This window comes from Ambystoma mexicanum, chromosome 5q, assembly GCF_040938575.1.
Source record: "Ambystoma mexicanum isolate Mex_15411 chromosome 5q, UKY_AmexF1_1, whole genome shotgun sequence".
NCBI lineage: Eukaryota > Metazoa > Chordata > Amphibia > Caudata > Ambystomatidae > Ambystoma > Ambystoma mexicanum.
In genome coordinates, this window is record NC_090933.1 from 26,307,217 (window position 1) to 26,326,137 (window position 18,921).

The 18,921-nt window shown below is 48.5% G+C and overlaps 1 protein-coding gene across 7 annotated transcripts in view; it reads left to right on the top strand.

Moving 5' to 3' along the window:
- Window positions 1-18,921, top strand: part of LOC138497164 (ubiquitin thioesterase otulin-like) — a 1,020,877-nt gene that overhangs the window by 381,000 nt on the left and 620,956 nt on the right. The window contains exons 1-2 of one of the 7 annotated variants that reach the window (XM_069620445.1): window positions 8,168-8,283; window positions 9,045-9,143. The exons of 3 other annotated variants lie outside the window; for them this stretch is intronic. In XM_069620445.1, coding sequence (XP_069476546.1) covers window positions 9,076-9,143 — 68 coding nt within the window. In that variant the 5' untranslated portion in view covers window positions 8,168-8,283; window positions 9,045-9,075. Of the gene's footprint in view, window positions 1-8,167; window positions 8,284-8,509; window positions 8,675-9,044; window positions 9,144-18,921 lie in introns of those variants that run through there. 3 more of the 7 variants (XM_069620447.1, XM_069620443.1, XM_069620444.1) reach the window with 3 other exon arrangements.

Consider the following 18,921-nt stretch of genomic DNA (forward strand, 5'->3'; position numbering starts at 1 on the left):
ACGAACTAGATTGTATGCTCCCCGGAGGTCCAACTTAGTATATATTGAAGCATTGGTCAGTTTGTCTAGCGGGGTAGAGATGAGCGGGATGGGGTAGCGGTTTTTTATGGTGATCGCATTCAGACACCTGTAGTCAACACAAGGGCGGAGATCTCCCTCCTTTTTCGGTGCAAAGAAAATTGGACTGGCCACGGGTGAAGAAGAAGGCCTGATATGACCTAAATGTAGAGCGTGGTGAATGTATTCCTTCAGGGCCGTTTCTTCCGAGGGTGATAATGAGTAAATGTGTCCCTTGGGAAGCGATGCCCCGTCGATCAAATCAATGGGACAATCATATGGCCTGTGAGGGGGCAGCACCTCGGCAGATGCTTTATCAAAAACTGAATGAAAATCATGATACTCTGGGGGTACTCCCGACATAGTGGCTCCAACCGTATGCGTTATTTCGGGATGACCACTCTCCACTACAGGGACCAAGTGTAGCCCCCCAAGTGCCCTTGCCGGGTTGTTAATGTCTTCGTCTTCCAATAAACAAAAGTGTTGGCAAACTTCTGATTCAAAGGACACCTGACCCGTACCCCAATCGATGAGTGGGTTATGCCTTTTCAACCAGGGAAGGCCAAGGATTATCCCGAACTGTGGGGTTGATATCAGGTCGAAGGACAGCTGTTCTTTATGATTGCCCTGGATGATCATGTCCATCTGAGCGGTCTGTTGTTTGATTGTACCGGAAATGAGAGAGGACCCGTCCACAGTCTGGACAGGCTCGGGATGTGTCTTGGTCACCAGTGGAAGGTTCATTGCTTTGGCCAAAGAAATATCAATGAAGCAACCGGTAACCCCTGAATTAATGACAATATGGACTGTGTGTGAACATTCTCTAGCAGGGTGAAGCACTGCCTGAATGACTACCGGTCTTACTGGGCCGAAGGAAGGAACCCCGGGGTTGTGAACCAAGCTCGTCTTGTCCCCCGTACTCAAGGGCGAGCTTTCTGAAAACCCGAAGTCTTATTCTTCGGGCTCCATGGACACTCTGACAAAATGACCATTGAGGCCACAATAGAAGCATGCATTGTCGGTTCTCCGGCGTTCTCTTTCGGTCTGGGTGATGGAATTTCGTAGACCCCCTATTTGCATGGGTTCACCTGCGCCATCTGGCGAAGAGGGCAATGGTTTTGCTAAAAAAAACAGACTCCGCCCGATGTTCGGACTTCCGAGCGTCTACTTGGAGGGTTAGGTCTACTAGGTCAGAATATGCATCTGGAAGGGAAGGGACGACAGAAAGAGCGTCCTTCATAGTGTTACACAGACCCTTGTAGAACACCACAGCTTTCTTGTTTTCAGGCCATGAAGTCTCGGCTGACAATTGGTTGAACCGTGTGATGTACTCTATTAAGGTCTGTCTACCTTGGGATAATTCCAGTAACTCTAGATCTCGAGACTGGGCTTTATACCTGGTGTCAAATACCTTGGCCAACTCGCTCACCAGGAGATCAAAATCGTAAAGGGCCGCGTGATCGTTCTCAAGGAAAGGATTAGCCCAAGTAGCAGCAACACTGGCCAGGTGGGAGAGTAGGAAAGCGGCTTTTGTGGTGTCATGGAACGCCAATGGTCGACAAAGGAAATGAAGCTTACATTGATTGATGAATGTGCGATATTTCCTGGGGTCTCCCTGGAACTTCTCAGGTGGTGCCAAAGGAAACTGGGTAGGCAATACCACGGGAGCCGGTGGTGTGGGGGGTACTGAAGGACCCGGGGTTGGGGGTGCCTGGTCACCAAATTCGGCATCAGCCGGTAGCGGGTGCTTTGGATATTGTCTAAGCGATGATGTATCGCGGTGATAGCAGCCGCCACTTCGGTTCTAAGGGATGCAACAGCTTGCATTAGAGCGGCCACGGGATCCCCGGCAGCGGGTTCCATCGTCTGGACGACCAAAAGGGCTTCACAGTCTGTCAAGACTTGATGGTCGTGTAGACGATGATATCTCCGTCCCCAAGTACCACTCGAGCAAACAATAAGTTACTGCCCGAGCGATCCTTGAGGCCACAGGTGGTGAATGTCGTCAGCCGGAACCAGGAATGCCGGAAGATGCCCCCCGACCACTGTAAGGCAAACAAGTGGGTTAGATAATAAACACAAACCCAGACCTGAATACTTAATGAATCTACAAGGGGGCTTACCCTGAGTAGTTGGTCGGAACCCAATGTGGGTGTAGTGAATGTTGTCTGAGGCAGCCGGCAGAGGTTGACGACAGGGTGGCAGCCTGGCAAGTCACTTGAGAAGGTGTAGTCACCACCTGATGCAGGAAACTTGAAACTATGAGCCAATCAGGTAGAGGAGTCCTGAATAGTACGTGATCCAAAGAACAGAGTCAAAAGCTGTAACAAAGGGGAAATCCAACAGCAGTCCGATGGGTAAACCGAGGTTGTGTCCAGGAGAAAGCAAGTTCCAGCAAAGGTACAAAAGGAAAATCCAAACCAATCCGAGAGAGGAGCCGAGGTCGTATCCAGGAGGTAGCAAGTTCCAGGCAAAAGTACAATGAGGGGAAGAACCAAATCAGTATCCAAAAATCAATCCGAGGTCGAGGTAGCAAGGTTAGTCCGTAGTCCGTAGAACGCCAAACAGGAAATCAGCTGTGAAGCGCTGAATGGCAGTCAGCGCGTTGCTTTTGAATGCTGATCCGCGATCACGTGACCGTGATTCCGTCACCCGTCACGTGATCGAACGTGTTGAGAAGGGCTCCCCAGGCGTCGGAAACGGAGACGTTGCAAAACGCCTGTGTTGCGTCTCCACGGCAACTGCCAATGCCGAAACGGGAAACGAGGCAGAAGTCGGCATTGACGTTCCTGGCCAACCCCTTGCCGGCAGGCCTGCAGGTGAGAGCGTGTCCTGACACGTGTGGGGACCTGGTGTGCTTTATGTGCCTGCCGTGTTTTCGTGGTGGTGGGGGTCGGGTTTCGGGGTGTGTCTGAGGGGAGCGTGGATGGGGGCGTGACAAGGGGGGACATGTTTAACAATGGAACCTTTAGGGATTTTGACTCTCTCCAAACCCAGGAAGGACTGGCAAAAGGCCAGTTTCTGTGGTACCAGAGAGTCAAACACACTGCAAAAAAGAAATGGAGCATATGGCCTGAGGAACCACCGCCAAACTTCCTACTACAGGAAATGCACGACCTAAGTGATGGCTGGAAACCAGTATCCAGATTATACAATCGAATAGCGGATAGACCCAACCCCCGCAGTATGACACTAAAAGACAAATGGGAGCAGGACCTGGGCACCACCATGACCGAAAACGAATGGGAGAGAGCGCTAATCTACCCGAAAGAGGTGTCAAGAAACGCCAGATTCAGGCTCATACAGCTGAATATCCTATACAGGACTTACATAACCCCCACACAGGGTAGCCAGCTTCAACAAAAAAGCCTGATCGAACTGTCCCTGGTGCAGAAATGAAGGAGCAGACATGATCCACATGTACTGGACCTGCCACAAGGTGCAAGGCCTTTGGACCAAAGTCGAACAGACGTGTAGGAAGGCGGGTATTAACAGATTTGAATGTACCCCGAAAGAATGTCTACTAGGAACATTCTCCACACCAAGCAAATACAAACACATTATAAAACTATTGGACATGGCGTGCATCCTTGCAAAGAGGGCGATAGCAATGGCCTGGAAAGCACCCAAAGGACCGAGATACGAAGCTTGGATCAGGGAGATGGAGGGATGGACAGAGGCAGAAACCAGCGCCTGTACCGCAGGAATCACCAGAGCAGATGGGGACACAAACGACACTCTTGAATCATGGAAAGCCCTAATAAGAGACATAAACTTCTCGGCAGACCACAAACCCCCATGAGCCCGTTAACTCAGCAAGATAAAGCCGCAACATAAACTGTACCGCCCATCCCAAGCAGCCCTTGCCAAACTAGAGTTATCCAACCTTGCAATATCACACCACCTTAAGGAAAAAACAACTGGAGAGGAAACAGGAACCAATGTCAACATAACGCAGCCAGAGGACTGTTACTGTTAAATGTTGTTTAATGTTTATATATTGTTTACTAAAAAACAAGAACGCTGCACCATTATCAATCCTCATTGCAACGCACGCGACTTTGTAAACTTATTAAGAAATGCCAATAAAATACTTTAAAAAAAAAAAAGAATACCACTAGTGAGCATCCCCAAAATCCACATCAGATCACAAAATACACTCCACTGCCTCCTAACTCATTCCAAAACGCAGGACAAGAGCATGATGCCCACAGACATGGTCCAAGGACACCGATACTCACTGTGTCCACATACCAATAAGATCACATAATCCGAAAAATTTACACCTCCTTCTGCTTTTGGCTGCCACCCCAGAGCCTCAAGTTTGCGGTGCCTGAGCACCGTCAAGCTCACCTGCAGGCAAACAACCTTGAATCCCATTGGAGGTCACACAATGAACCCCAAACCAAAGAACCACCTGGAAGACACTATCCATAAATGCCCACATACACACCACACTCATTCCACCACCAACATGGGCAAAATGCCCAACAAAGGAAGCATAGTGAAACCCCAGATAACCACACTCTGCATTTGCACCCATGCAAACCAAAACTTCAGAAGAATAGCCAAAACTAAACCACCAAGGCCAAAAGCAAATTGCCCAAAAGCAGAATAAACACCAGGACCAAAGATGGACGCCCTCAACCACTGCACCCACCAATGTCATGGTGTACCATTCCACCATGAACATCCACAGTGGCCCAAAAAATGGCCACAAAAAACAAAAAGAACAGCCAACAGATGGCACATCCCCGCACCATGGCTAAACATGGTAAAAACCCAAACTCCAACCAACCAGAACTCCAACCTCAACAACTAGGCCAAAACAGCCAAAAACATGGCAACATCGAAGCACCATGGCTAAACCCCAACCAACCTGTGAACAAACAAACATGTAGCAGATGGTGCAAAAACATTTACCCAACTGCACCGTCACTGGGCACCTGCATGTCCTTTGACCTCAAATGCAAGCACATTAAGTTCCAACCCTGCACCCTCATATGATTTCCCCTCCAATGTGCGAATACAAAACCACCAATAGCCAGCATTTAGACATCAATGCAGACATACAAACCTCCAATGCGAGATGAGCTGGGTGATAATCAGGTGTGGCAGGCCTGAGGCTCTGGGGGGCAGCCCAGAGCAGAAAGAGTTCAGTGGTTTTCTTGGTGGTCAGGTTGGTCTTTTGCTCTGAGGGGAGCAAGGCTGTGCTTGGGCGTGGCAGGCCTGAGGCTCTGGGGTGACAGCCCAGAGCAGAACTTGGTGTGCATTATTTTGATTGTGTGATCCTGTCAGTTTGTTGATGCAGTGGGTATTTGTTAAAAGGTTCAAATTACAGCACTCCAGAGACATCAATTAAGCAGAGAGATGTATTCAAGAATGCATCCAGGAGAACGGCCCCCAGCGATGGACCTCGATGTCTGCTCCTCTCCCAGTCCTCAGCTCTCCCTCTGCATCTGGAACCTTTACTGAATCAATAAGTAAAGGTCCTTGTGTAACTAAGATACATAATACAGAATGTCAACGTGATGTAAAGAAAGAGGAATGCCAAGATGTCACTAGACACCTCCTAACAGTATTGGTGTCCTTGGTCCATGTCGGTGGGCATTATGCGCTTGTCCTGCATTTTGGAATGCGTTAGGAGGGAGTAGATTGTATTTTGTGATCTAGTGTGGATTTCGGGGATGCTCACTAGTGGTATTCTTGTTGTCAGGATGTCATCACCTCCTCGGTTTTGTTTGTGTTCTGGCATTTTGTTAGGTCCGGGGTTTAGTCTACCTTCTGTTTTATTCCTATGGCACTGCCGTTTCCTACCTTGTTGGCCACTTTGTGGGAAGTGCTTGGGGTGTGTGGCGTGAATGGGACGTAATGGTTTAGCTGTGCGGGTCACAGTGGTATTCATCCTGTTTTTGTGTTGTGTGCTAACGGAGAGAGAAGTGTTATATCTTGGTGTCTGTGTATGTGGTGTCAGAGGTTCCATGCCTCGTGGAATGTTATGTTTCCAACAAGGATGGTTGGTGGTCAGTTACAGAGGAGCTGGCTGGAAGGGTGTCGGGGACCAGTGACTGTTACGTTGTGTCTTGTGTGCCTACCTTACCTACACATATCAGCCCTACGTGTGTGACGGACCGCAGGCCAATAAAGCACACTATAAGATTTCACTTACCTGGGTCCTCTGTCATCTGTACCACTACGCCTCTTTGCACATTGCTATAAAGCAAGCATAATTTAGGCATTTGAAACCCAAAGCACAACCGTAATAAATATATCAACTAAACATGGGAACATATGTGATTATTTGCTTTAATTGTTCAAATGCCAGTTTCTTCATTTAACCAAAGTGTGTGATCCTGGGCAAATAATGTAATCTTGTGTTTTATCTGGAGCCTATGTGAGTGACTTAGTTCATAACATATGATAATATATCATGCTATTATAAAAAAAGCCTAGTGATTATAGAGTTGGTCCTTATAATAGTGCCATTCATATAGTTCACACCACAGTATTTAATCACAGAGAAGATTAAACCCTACCTCCCATCACACACCCTAAGATCAAGCACTGCCCTCTTATAGTGATTCCAACCTCCAATTCAGCCAGGATTGGAGGATCCGCCTTCTCAACCTTAGCTCCAACTTTGTGGAACTCACCCCCCCCACACATTCGACACACCCAAGACTACATGCCCTTCCGCAAAGCTCTAAAAACGTGTCTCTTTCCGTAAACCTGATTAAGACCATCTAGGGCCACTGAAACCCCACAACACCATGGAGCAATGCTTCAATGTCAATGTGAGTCTACGACACATGCCTAGCTGCCTCCTGTGCCATCCCCCTCTGAGTGCAGCGATCACGAAACACGTGAGTGTTATCCGTAACAGTGGGCTCGTGAGAATAAAACACCCACTCGACACTCACCTCTCCTATCACTATGCTCACTCTCTACACCAACACACAATAGAGTGCAGCTACACCCCTCGATCAATTTCGGCTTAGTTGCTCACATACGAACAATACTCCATGAACACCTCAACATCCTGCTAGAACGTAGCTACACCCCACGAAAAAATAGGCCTAGCTGCTCACATAAGCGTCGTACTCAGGCCTAATGCAGCCAGAATGCAATCTCAGAGACCAACTACCAGACTGCACACATTCAACTGACCTCTCAATACCATCACACCTAATGTTAGGATGCAGCTACCATCAGACAATCGCATCAGCTGCTCACATACTGATTGCACCAAGCACCCTATAATACACTACTCTCTTGACTGACCTGGACTACGGTCCCCAAGGGCGTTCAAACCACAAGTGCTTTGAGGTCATACCAATGATATATAGAGAGCTATATAAATGCCAAATAACATAACAGTTATTCGCTACTCAGCTTACTATGGTAGTATCTTGTCACTTGCCCTGGTGCCTTTAAGTATCAAAGACTAAAGATACTCCTTTTCTGAGAAGTCACTTCTATTGATGTCAATGCATATGCAAATTAGAAACGTGAATGCATTTTGCCCCATAGAGCCTGGCCAGTGCTCTAATAGGTGAGTGTCCTGCATGTATAATGGACAGTCCTACAGTTTTGTCATTTTTGTTGCTCTGTCTATGTGTTAAAATGACATTTTTAACTGGCCGTATTTTTTTATTTATCTTATTTATCCTATTATCCCATGTACTGCACTTTACCCTCCGCTACCCCTCGCACTTTTCCCCTTCCCATGCACTTGCGTGATCTGAATGACACCTGGCCTAGTAAGATCATTGTCTGTCTTCCCTTTGTTCCCCTCCCTTGCCTCGTCGCGCCTTGAAACACTTGTGTATAGGCGCGTTATAAATGCCATATCATATGCAACTAATGTCGCCAAAAAAGTTGATGGGGGAGCGCAAATAATCGCACACAACGCAGGCTGCTTCTGATGCTCTACCTCGTCCAAAGTTCCTGCCAAACCATTTTGTAAAGTTAGCCGCCCTAATTTGTGTCTACCTTTTCCTTGGAAGTCCTATCATTTTATATCTCTCACCAGAGAGAAAAATCTCCCCAACACAAGGGCTGGCCCAGGATGTCACATGACTTGGCATGTATTAGCTACGCCCATAGACGACGTAAGAACCTGTTTTCAAGGGAGCAAGCATGCGTTAAACCTCCCAACTACTATAAAGATGTGGTACACGAGCGGAGAAAGGCACAACTCCATTGGTGTAAACCAGACAGCACAGGGTAGGACTAATGCTCGATGGGCACATCAGATTCAGATATAGGTCACGAGTGCTTAGTCTTAGACAGCACCCTCCCCGTTTATAGTCATTCTTACTTACTTCATATGGTGACAGTAGATATTGAACACATCGTAATAGACCATCTTCAGGACAAAGTACTGTTAACTGCACGCACGGAACTTTCTTTCTTTTCTTTAAATTAGTGTAGGCGTGGGCGGACCCACGCAGGCGCTTCCCCATCTAACACCCGAGATTAATTTTGTGTGAGAATAGTACTATTCCAAGATGGCCGCCAGGTGAGCCTACAGCAGTAGTCTTAGTTTGACAGTACGTCTATATTCTCGCTTCTAGCAGACCCTGTGATCATGCGCGGCGCATTTGTGCTTAAACAGGTGAGTGTCTCGGCCTTAATCATGATTACCCCATTTCAAGACAGGGTTTGCCTTGATTAATGAATACACAATCTAGCGATGGATAAGAGTACACGGGTCTGTTTTACGAGCATCTACAAGGTTTTCTAATGTCGCCTTACTGTTCTTCGTGGCCTGAATGAACCGTTCATTCAACGTTTTAAGTTTTACAAACCATGGAGGTTTACCTTTATTTTAGATTTACGTGGTCCTCTGTAAAAAAAAAAATGATTATAAATAAAGGCATATTTAACATTGAATCTTTATTATGGACGACCGTCCCAAGATGGACGCTTTAATTTGCCGCTTTCTCACGTCTTCTCGTGATCTGTTTGTTTCCCATGGGTTTCAGTGTTTGCAGTTAGTGGTTGCTGTATCAGTGGATGTCTCCTAGGAAGTGCAGGAAAGGACGGAAAGGAAATCGGAGTGGAGGCCGAACCGGAAATAACAGGTATGGAATTGTGGAAACGGTTGATATTAGTTCCCATCCGAGAAACGGACCATCGGTTGTTGGGGCCATTTCTCAAATGGGAAATAGCTGCTTCAGTGTGAGTGGGCTAGTTCCCATTAGAGAAATTGCCCTTTTTGCACCCTAGTGGCCAAGTCCTGCATAAAAATGGGAACTAGCCCACTCGCACAGAGAAGGCTAGTTCCCATTAGAGAAATTGGCCGTTTTGCTCCCCTAGTGGCCAGGTCCTGCATAATAATGGGAACGAACCCATTCATACTGAGAAGGCCAGTTCCCATTAGAGAAATTGCCCGTTTGCCCCTAGTGGCCGAGTCCTGCATAATAATGGGAACTAGCCAACCCAAACTGAGAAGGCTAGTTCCCATTGGAGAAATGGCCCTTTTTGCTCCCCTAGTGGCCAAGTCCTGCATAATAATTTGAACTAGCCCACTCACACTGAGAAGGCTAGTTCACATTAGAGAAATTGCCCTTTTTGGCCCCTAGTGGATATTGCCCTTTTTGGCCCTAGTGGCCAAGTTCTGCATAATAATGGGATCTAGCCCACTTTCACAGAAAAGGCTAGCTCCCATTAGAGACATTACCCTTTTTGCTACCCTAGTGGCCGTGTCCTGCATAATATTTGGAACTAGCCTACTCACACTGAGAAGGCTAGTTCCCATTAGAGAAATTGCCTTTTTTTCTCCCCTAGTGGCCAAGTTCTGCATAATAATAACTAGCCTACTCACACTGAGAAGGCTAGTTCCCATTAGAGAAATTGCCCTTTTGCCCCTAGTGGCCAAGTCCTACATAATAATGGGAACTAGCCTACCCAAACTGAGAAGGCTAGTTTCCATGAGAGAAATTGCCCTTTTTGGCCCTAGTGGCCAAGTCCTGCGTAATAATGGGAACTAGCCCACTCGCACAGAGAAGGCTAGTTCCCATTAGAGAAATTGACATTTTTGCTCCCCTAGTGGCCAGGTCCTGCATAATAATGGGAACTAGCCCACTCATACTGAGAAGGCTATTTCCCATTAGAGAAATTGCTCTTTTGCCCCTAGTGGCCAAGTCCTGCGTAATAATGGGAACTAGCCAACCCAAACTGAGAAGGCTAGTTCCCATTAGAGAAATGGCCCTTTTTGCTCCCCTAGTGGCCAAGACCTGCATAATAATTTGAACTAGCCCACTCACACTGAGAAGGCTAGTTCCCATTAGAGAAATGGCCCTTTTTGGCCCCTAGTGGAAATTGCCCTTTTTGGCCCTAGTGGCCAAGTCCTGCATAATAATGGGATCTAGCCTACTCACACAGAGAAGGCTAGTTCCCATTAGAGACATTGCCCTTTTTGCTACGCTAATGGTCATGTCCTGCATAATATTTGGAACTAGCCTACTCACACTGAGAAGGCTAGTTCCCATTAGAGAAATGGCCCTTTTTGCCCCTAGTGGCCAAGTTCTGCATAATAATGGGAACTAGCCTACTCACACTGAGAAGGCTAGTTCCCATTAGAGAAATTACCCTTTTTTCTCCCCTAGTGGCAAAGTCCGGCATAAAAATGGGAAATAGCCTACTCACACCGAGAAGGCTAGTTCCCATTAGAGAAATGGCCCCTTTTGCCTCTAGTGGCCAAGTCCTGCATAATAATGGAAACTAGCCTACCCAAACTGAGAAGGCTAGTTCCCATTAGAGAAATTGCCCTTTTTGGCCCTAGTGGCCAAGTTCTGCATAATAATAACTAGCCTACTTACACTGAGAAGGCTAGTTCCCATTAGAGAAATTGCCCTTTTGCCCCTAGTGGCCTAGTCCTGCATAATAATGGGAACTAGCCTACCCAAACTGAGAAGGCTAGTTCCCATGAGAGAAATTGCCCTTTTTGGCCCTAGTGGCCAAGTCCTGCATAATAATGGGAACTAGCCCACTCACACAGAGAAGGCTAGTTCCCATTAGAGAAATTGCCCTTTTTGCTCCCCTAGTGGTCAGGTCCTGCATAATAATGGGAACTAGCCCACTCATACTGAGAAGGCTAGTTCCCATTAGAGAAATTGCCCTTTTGCCCCTAGTGGTCAAGTCCTGCATAATAATGGGAGCTAGCCAACCCAAACTGAGAAGACTAGTTCCCATTAGAGAAATGGCCCTTTTTGCTCCCCTAGTGGCCAAGTCCTGCATAATATTTGGAACTAGCCTACTCACACTGAGAGAAAAATGGCCCTTTTTGAAAAATGGCCCTTTTTGCTCCCCTAGTGGCCAAGACCTGCATAATAATTTGAACTAGCCCACTCACACTGAGGAGGCTAGTTCCCATTAGAGAAATTGCCCTTTTTGGCCCATAGTGGAAATTGCCCTTTTTGGCCCTAGTGGCCAAGTCCTGCATAATAATGGGATCTAGCCCACTCACACAGAGAAGGCTAGTTCCCATTAGAGACATTGCCCTTTTTTGCTACGCTAATGGCCATGTCCTGCATAATATTTGGAACTAGCCTACTCACACTGAGAAGGCTAGTTACCATTAGAGAAATGGCCCTTTTTGCCCCTAGTGGCCAAGTCCTGCATAATAATGGGAACTAGCCTACTCACACTGAGAAGGCTAGTTCCTATTGGAGAAATGGCCCGTTTGCCCATAGTGGCCAAGTCCTGCATAATAATGGGAACTAGCCTACCCAAACTGAGAAGGCTAGTTCCCATTAGAGAAATTGCCCTTCTTGGCCCTAGTGGCCAAGTCCTGCATAATAATAACTAGCCCACTCACACTGAGAAGGCTAGTTTCCATTAGAGAAATTGCCCTTTTTTGGCCCCTAGTGGAAATTGCCCTTTTTGGCCCTAGTGGCCAAGTCCTGCATAATAATGAGATCTAGCCCACTCACACAGAGAAGGCTAGTTCCCATTAGAGACATTGCCCTTTTTGCTACCCTAGTGGCCATGTCCTGCACAATATTTGGAACTTGCCTACTCACACTGACAAGGCTAGTTCCCATTAGAGAAATTGCCCTTTTTGGTCCTAGTGGCCAAGTCCTGCATAATAATGGGAACTAGCCTACTCACACTGAGAAGGCTAGTTCCTATTGGAGAAATGGCCCTTTTTTTGCCCCTAGTGGCCAAGTCCTGCCTAATAATGGGATCTAGCCTACTCACACTGAGAAGGCTAGTTCCCATTGAAGAAATGGCCCTTTTTTGCCCCTAGTGGCCAAGTCCTGCATAATAATGGGAACTAGCCTACCCATACTGAGAAGGCTAGTTCCCATTAGAGAAATTGCCCTTTTTGGCCCTAGTGGCCAAGTCCTGCATAATAATAACTAGCCTACACACACTGAGAAGGCTAGTTCCCATTAGAGAAATGGCCCTTTTGCCCATAGTGGCCAAGTCCTGCTATTTCCCATTAGAGAAATTGCCCTTTTTGGCCCTATTGGCCAAGTCCTGTATAATAATGGGAACTAGCTTGCTCACCCTGAGAAGGCTAGTTCCCATGAGAAAATGTGCCCCTTTTTGCCCCCAGTGGCCAAGTCCTGCATAATAATGGCAACTAGCCTACTCACACTGGGAAGGCTAGTTCCCATTAGAGAAATGTCCATTTTTTGCCCCTAGTAGCCAAGTCCTGCATAATAATGGGAACTAGCCCATTCACACTGAGAAGGCTAGTTCCCATTAGAGAAATGGCCCTTTTTGCTCCCCTAGTGGCCAAGTCCTGCATAATAATGTGAACTAGCCTACTCAAACTGAGAAGGCTAGTTCCCATTAGAGAAATGACCCTTTTTGCTCCCCTAGCGGCCAACTTCTGCATAATAATGGGAACTAGCCTACTCACACTGAGAAGGCTAGTTCCCATTAGAGAAATGGCCCCTTTTGCCCCTAGTGGCCAAGTTCTGCATAATAATGGGAACTAGCCCACCCACACTGAGAAGGCTAGTTCCCATTAGAGAAACGGCCTTCTGACTTGCAGAGGCAGAAAGGTCCTCTCGTCTAACGGCCCTCCGACCTTTCTGCCTCTCCAAGTCAGAGAACCGTTTCTCTAATGGGAAATAGCTGCTTCAGTGTGAGTGGGCTAGTTCCCATTAGACAAAAGGACCTTTCTGCCTCTCCAGGTCGTAGGGCCGTTTCTCTAATCGGAAATAGCTGCTTCAGTGTGAGTAGGCTAGTTCCCATTCGACGAGTTTTGTCCTCAACTTGTCCCAAATGTACTCTTTCTGATAATGTTCAAAACAGCCCTTTATAGCCAACAGTCACAGTGTTGTAACATAACTCCTCAATGGTCTCACAATATTTCTGCTGTCTGATGGCAAATCGATAACAAGCCAGAATGTTATTCCCCTTCTCCTCGTAATGCTTATCCATCTTGGCTGTGCATATATCAAACTGAGTCGGTTGCCCATCTCCATGCATTCAGGTAGTTTTAAGAAATTGTTGTCCAGCCCGACCTCAACAATGAAACAGTCCCTCTTTCTTTTTACTCAAATAATTATGACCATATACTGCCAACATATCCTTCTGGAATCTTTCTTTCTTTCCATTTAATAACTTAGGAATAACCCAGTGCCTGGTATATTTGCAATAATCTTTGAATTCATTTCTGTTGCTTCCCTATTTTTGTGCCCTTGGTATTTGTCACCTTGTTCACAGGGACAAATGTCTGTAATCGCCCTTTTAAGGTGCAATGAAAAAAACCCTCTGAGTAACAGCCTGCTACGGCATGCTCCCTTCTTTATGTGTGCAAGTGTTTCTTTTGGTCGCTACACTGCATGTGGGACGGGCACAGTACGGTTCGCAGTGAAGGCATTCCGCTTGTTATATTGCTAAGCAACAGACATGTCAACTCCTTATCATGTCTCAAATTGCCAGGTAACAACTGGCAACAGCAGACAATGCGTCCTTGGATCACGTGTTCTGTCGTGTGCATGCACAGCTATGCTGCTAGGGGGCTTCCTGTGTCCTCATAGACTCATGCACAGCCCAGATGCTCCCCAATACAGGCCTGGAGTGTCCCAATGAGCCACCATTCGACTACACAACGAACCCTGTACCTGCTCAGCCAGGGCAACCACAATCAATGGCAAGTGCAGGGTCTTTGTCATTGCTGCAACTCATCACCAGTTAAGGAAGTGAACCAGGACACAGCTAGTATGTGTGACTTAATTTCTTTTTAGTGCATCCTTATGCAGTAACAACTCTCTCTGTCCTCACCCTTACACCAACCACTGTATTATTTGCCTTGCATTCTCTTCTAGTGTTTTCTGTTCGCATTCCACACCCATAACATTCCCTCTGCTGACATGCCTAACACCGTGAGGAGGCCTTTTTTCTAGAGGACTTTATTCCCATGGCCACTTTACATATTCTAATATTATTCAACTAGAGTTGTATGGCCAAGTGTGAATGGTTCAGTTATCCCCCCTCTAGTGCTGTTTATGAGCATGAGTTAACCCTCCTAGGATTGACAACGCATTGGTCCTATTAGGCATGAAGGTTTGTTTGCTATCCTGGCCAGAAAGACCATGGCCCTCATTCCGAGTTTGGAGGTAAGTACCGGTTATTACCGGCATGGTGCAAATAGCGTGCCCAAGCCAGCAATAGACAGCTAAAAGCGGCCTATTACGACTTCGCGGGCACAAGCTTTGCGCCATGCCGGTAACATACCTAGCGCCATGCCGCAGAAGGGCCCCAAAAAGCCCTTACCAGCATCCAGCGCACCATACATAACACTACCGCCATAGAGTAAAGCGGCAATAGCGGTGACCGTAATCAGCGGTCAGCGCTATTTACGGTCACCATTAAATAGCGGAACCGGAAACAGCGTCATCGCACAGGAACTGGAAGTAGCATGGCGGCCATCTTTAAAAACACAATCCATTGCCATCCTCACCGCAGAGGACCCGGAGTCATCCAGTGAATACAGACATCGACCATCAACACCATCATCATGTTGAAAGCACTAAAAAAGGGAGCTGCCCGCCTCAGGAAGGAGCGCTTTAGCCCGATTGAGCTCCAGATGATGGTGGCCACTCTCCACGAGCATTCAGACATCGTTTTTAGCGGTGACATGAGGAGGGTGACGATTGTAAAAAAGGAGATCTGGGCCATGGTAGCACAGAAGGTGAGCGCCGTGGGCGACACCCCATGCACCACCAAGGACTGCCGAAAACGGTGGGACGACCTACGGCTGAGGGTGCGGAGCATCCTCTCGGCCAACAGAAGCAAGGCCATGGAGACAGGAGGGCCAGGTTCCCCCATCAAATTGATGCCGTGGGAGGAGACGTGTGCGGCCATGATTGGCCCAGAAGCCATTGAAGGGGTTGGCGACATGGAGTGCGGGGGCAACATCATCCGTCGATGGGGGTGAGTGTCCAAAGTCAATAATGACAACGCATTTGTAATGAAAGTCAGTACTGCCAAAGGCTGGCCAAGGTGTCACGTCATGGTTGGCCAAACCCCCCCTTTCAATAATGCCGAAACAAGTGAGACCCAGGCTAATGCCAGATACAGGGCTGTAACCCATATGGCACATACCACACGAAGAGGCCTATTTCGTGAGGCACTCAGGGCAGTTGATGTAAACATTGTGCGTGTGAGCCAACACAGTACCCGGCCAACATGAGTGACCCAGACATATGCATGCATTTACCATCCAAGCATGGATCAATGTGCCGCTCACCACCCAAATGGAGACAACCCACTAGAATCCCATTGTGATATTGTACGTATGTCCAAATGCAGAATCTAAAATCATCGCTCATGCCGTCTCTCTCTTCCACCCCCACAGGCAGCTAGCATGATAGCGAGGACCAGGCAGCGAACCGGCCCAGTACCTCCAGGGGCCAAGCCAGGGCCCGCCGTCTACCTGCAAGCAGGAAGACACCGCAAGCCACACCACCGGCTTCTGCAGGGCCCATGGAGGGTCCACACAACCCCCACCCGTACCCCACCCTGCACTGGCGCAGGACTCATGCCCCAAGCCGCACACTGAGGAGACCAGTGTGGCTGGGGAGGATACAGCCACGGGCCCCCTCGATGTCCCTGACAACCCCTCATCTGTATGCGTAGCTACTGAGGAGGACACTGATGTGAATGTCCACACCCCTGACGCCCAATCCAATCCCCAGGTGTCATACTGTCATGATGCCCGCTCCCGGGGAGCAGGTTCAAGCCCTGCGTCCCCGAAAGTGGACATCCAGTCCCTAAGGAAGGACCCAGCAACCCCATATAGGGGCCCTTTGGACAGTGTCCTGGCGCCTATGGCGCCAGGCTCATAAATGACATCAGTCCCGGCGCCATAGGCGCCAGGCTCATTATGGAAGTGCTTGGGTGCACTTACCTGATGCAGACCATGCTGCAGGATCCCGGCCTCCTTGAGGCCTGAAAGGAACTACTTTACCTGTGGGACTAATTTACCATCCGGGCGTGGTCGGGGAAGTATACATACCTGATTGGAGGAAGGATACATACCTGGAACTTCTTCCAAGGCTATTTAAGCCCCACCCGAACAGCCAAACGTGCTTCGCGTTGTTCTGCATCTAGCAGCTGGACGCTCACCGTGTCTGCTCCTGCATCCTGACTTCTGCCACACCTGCCAGCATCCTGGATCACCTGCAAAGGAAGAGAAGAAGAGAACAGAAGAAGGAAAAGTCCTTACCTGCTAAATCCGCATCCCGGAGACATCTCGCCGACACTCCTGAAAAGGAAGACTTTTATTTAAAAGCTCATCGTGTCGATCGCTGCAGCGCCGCATTCCACTCACCTTTACAGGGCGCCTCCATGTTCAGCAGCGATCATCCGGATTCGCAGTCACGCCCCAGCGCCTAGGGAGAAAAAGACCAGAACAAAAGGTGACAGAGAGAAGGGAATAAGGAAAGCTAAATCTCCATGTTAAGACTTACCTGTTGATTCATTCCCTCTTCATTTCGGGTCCGCGCCGCATCCTGGCATTTCCGGACCCCGGCCCATAAGGGGAAAAAAAGACATCAGCGTTAATGAGCGAATGAAAAGACATTACCAAAAAACGCTCATTAAAGACTTACCTGATTTCTACAAGGATTTCACCTCTCATCTCGGGTCGGTGCCTGTTCCCGGCATTCCGTACCCCGGCCCCTATGGGGAAAAAGACACTAGCATTAGTACATTAATGCATGTACACAAGGGGAACCTCTTATCAAAAAACTTACCTGGAAGCCAAGCAAGTTTGGTTCTCACCAATCCGAAAATCCAGTGAAGTAACTGGATACCAACGCGCCCCTGCATCAGAAGCAGGATGGAGAGCTCGTCCTTCCAGACCCTAAGGTGAGACGCTATGAGGAATCACAGAAGGGTTTCGAGGAGGGTGATTGGGGAAAGTGGGAGGCTGATTGCATTACCCCGCAGACAGTTAATCCCCTATTTTTGCCTACAGAAGGATACTTCTGCGAGCCAGACAAGCCAGATTTGGGGGCCCGGTCCAGTCCGTCTTCCGAACCCTGCGCATCACGTTAGAAGAGGTCACTGCAGCGCGAACCAGGCCAGCGCCTCCGTGGGAGTCAGGTGAGCGTTACACATACAGTGACTCCGGTGAGAGTGATACACCAGGGCATGTAGGGCAAGGAGCCACACTGGAACATGCCAGTCCTGTATCCACTTCCCTTACTGAAGCAACGGAAATCCATGCAAGCCAATTCCCAGCGGGCCAACCACATCTGCCACATTAGCCATGGATGCAGAGCGCTCTGAGCATCTCACAGGCCTCATTAATGAGTTCATCCGAGACAATCGGGAGTCCAGGGAGGAGTGGTGTAATGAACTCAGGGCACTGGGTGAGGTCATCACAGTCAGCACAAACCGGCTCTGCGCGGTCCTTGGCCGGATTGCAGACGCCCTGGAGGCTGCACCTCCTGCACGGCGGCCCCAGCAGGAGGACACATTCTCAAAGCTCCTCCACCCAGACCAGCCCCCTCCATCGCTCACAGCGTACATTGCGCCACCATGACATGGATCCCCCTGGCTCTGGGAGCGCACATTGACAATGCTGGCATACATGTGTGGCCTATGTTGTCATTTTGGGACTAGTGTGTGGTTGTTGTGGGGGGAAGGGGAGGGAGTTCAGGGTGTGTTTGGGAGTTGTGGGGGGAGGGGGAGGGGGTGAGGGTGTGTTTGGGAGTTGTGGTGGGAGGGGGAAGGGGGTGAGGGTGGTGGAGGGTTTATTTATCACGTTTGAACCTACTGATTCAATACACCGGTTGTTCATCAAAAAAACAAGAGTGGACATTCATCATTGCGCATGTGTCATTTAATGTTTCACATTGCATAGTGTACATGTATCCCCACACCCAGTGCCCGATGTCCTGACATCCTCGCACCCTCTGCTAACTTGTGTGTCAGAAATATTGTCCAATCAGTGATTGCCGCACGGCACGTCCCTCCTGTGCATCGGCACCGTGATGCTGTCCTTCCACTTCTTCTTCCTCCTCCTCCCCTTCATCATCATCATCAGGTGGTTGCAGCTCCATTTCAGGGGGCAGGGGTACGTTCCGACGGATGCACATTCGGAATGACCCCCATTGAGCAGCATTACACATGCCATGGTGATCTGGGCCACCTTCTCATGGCTGTTGATAAGTGCCCCACCCGACTGGCTGAGGCAACGAAATCGTGCCTTCAACAGGCCACAGGTCTGCTCAATCACCACACATGTACAGGTATGGGAGCGATTGTAGTCCTCCTCGTGCCTGTTCTGTGGGTTTCGGACAGAGGTCACCACAGAGGTCCTCACCTGCATGCGAGGGGAATGAAGGTAAGTGTTTGTACATTCATGGCGGACAACTGTACTAGTCT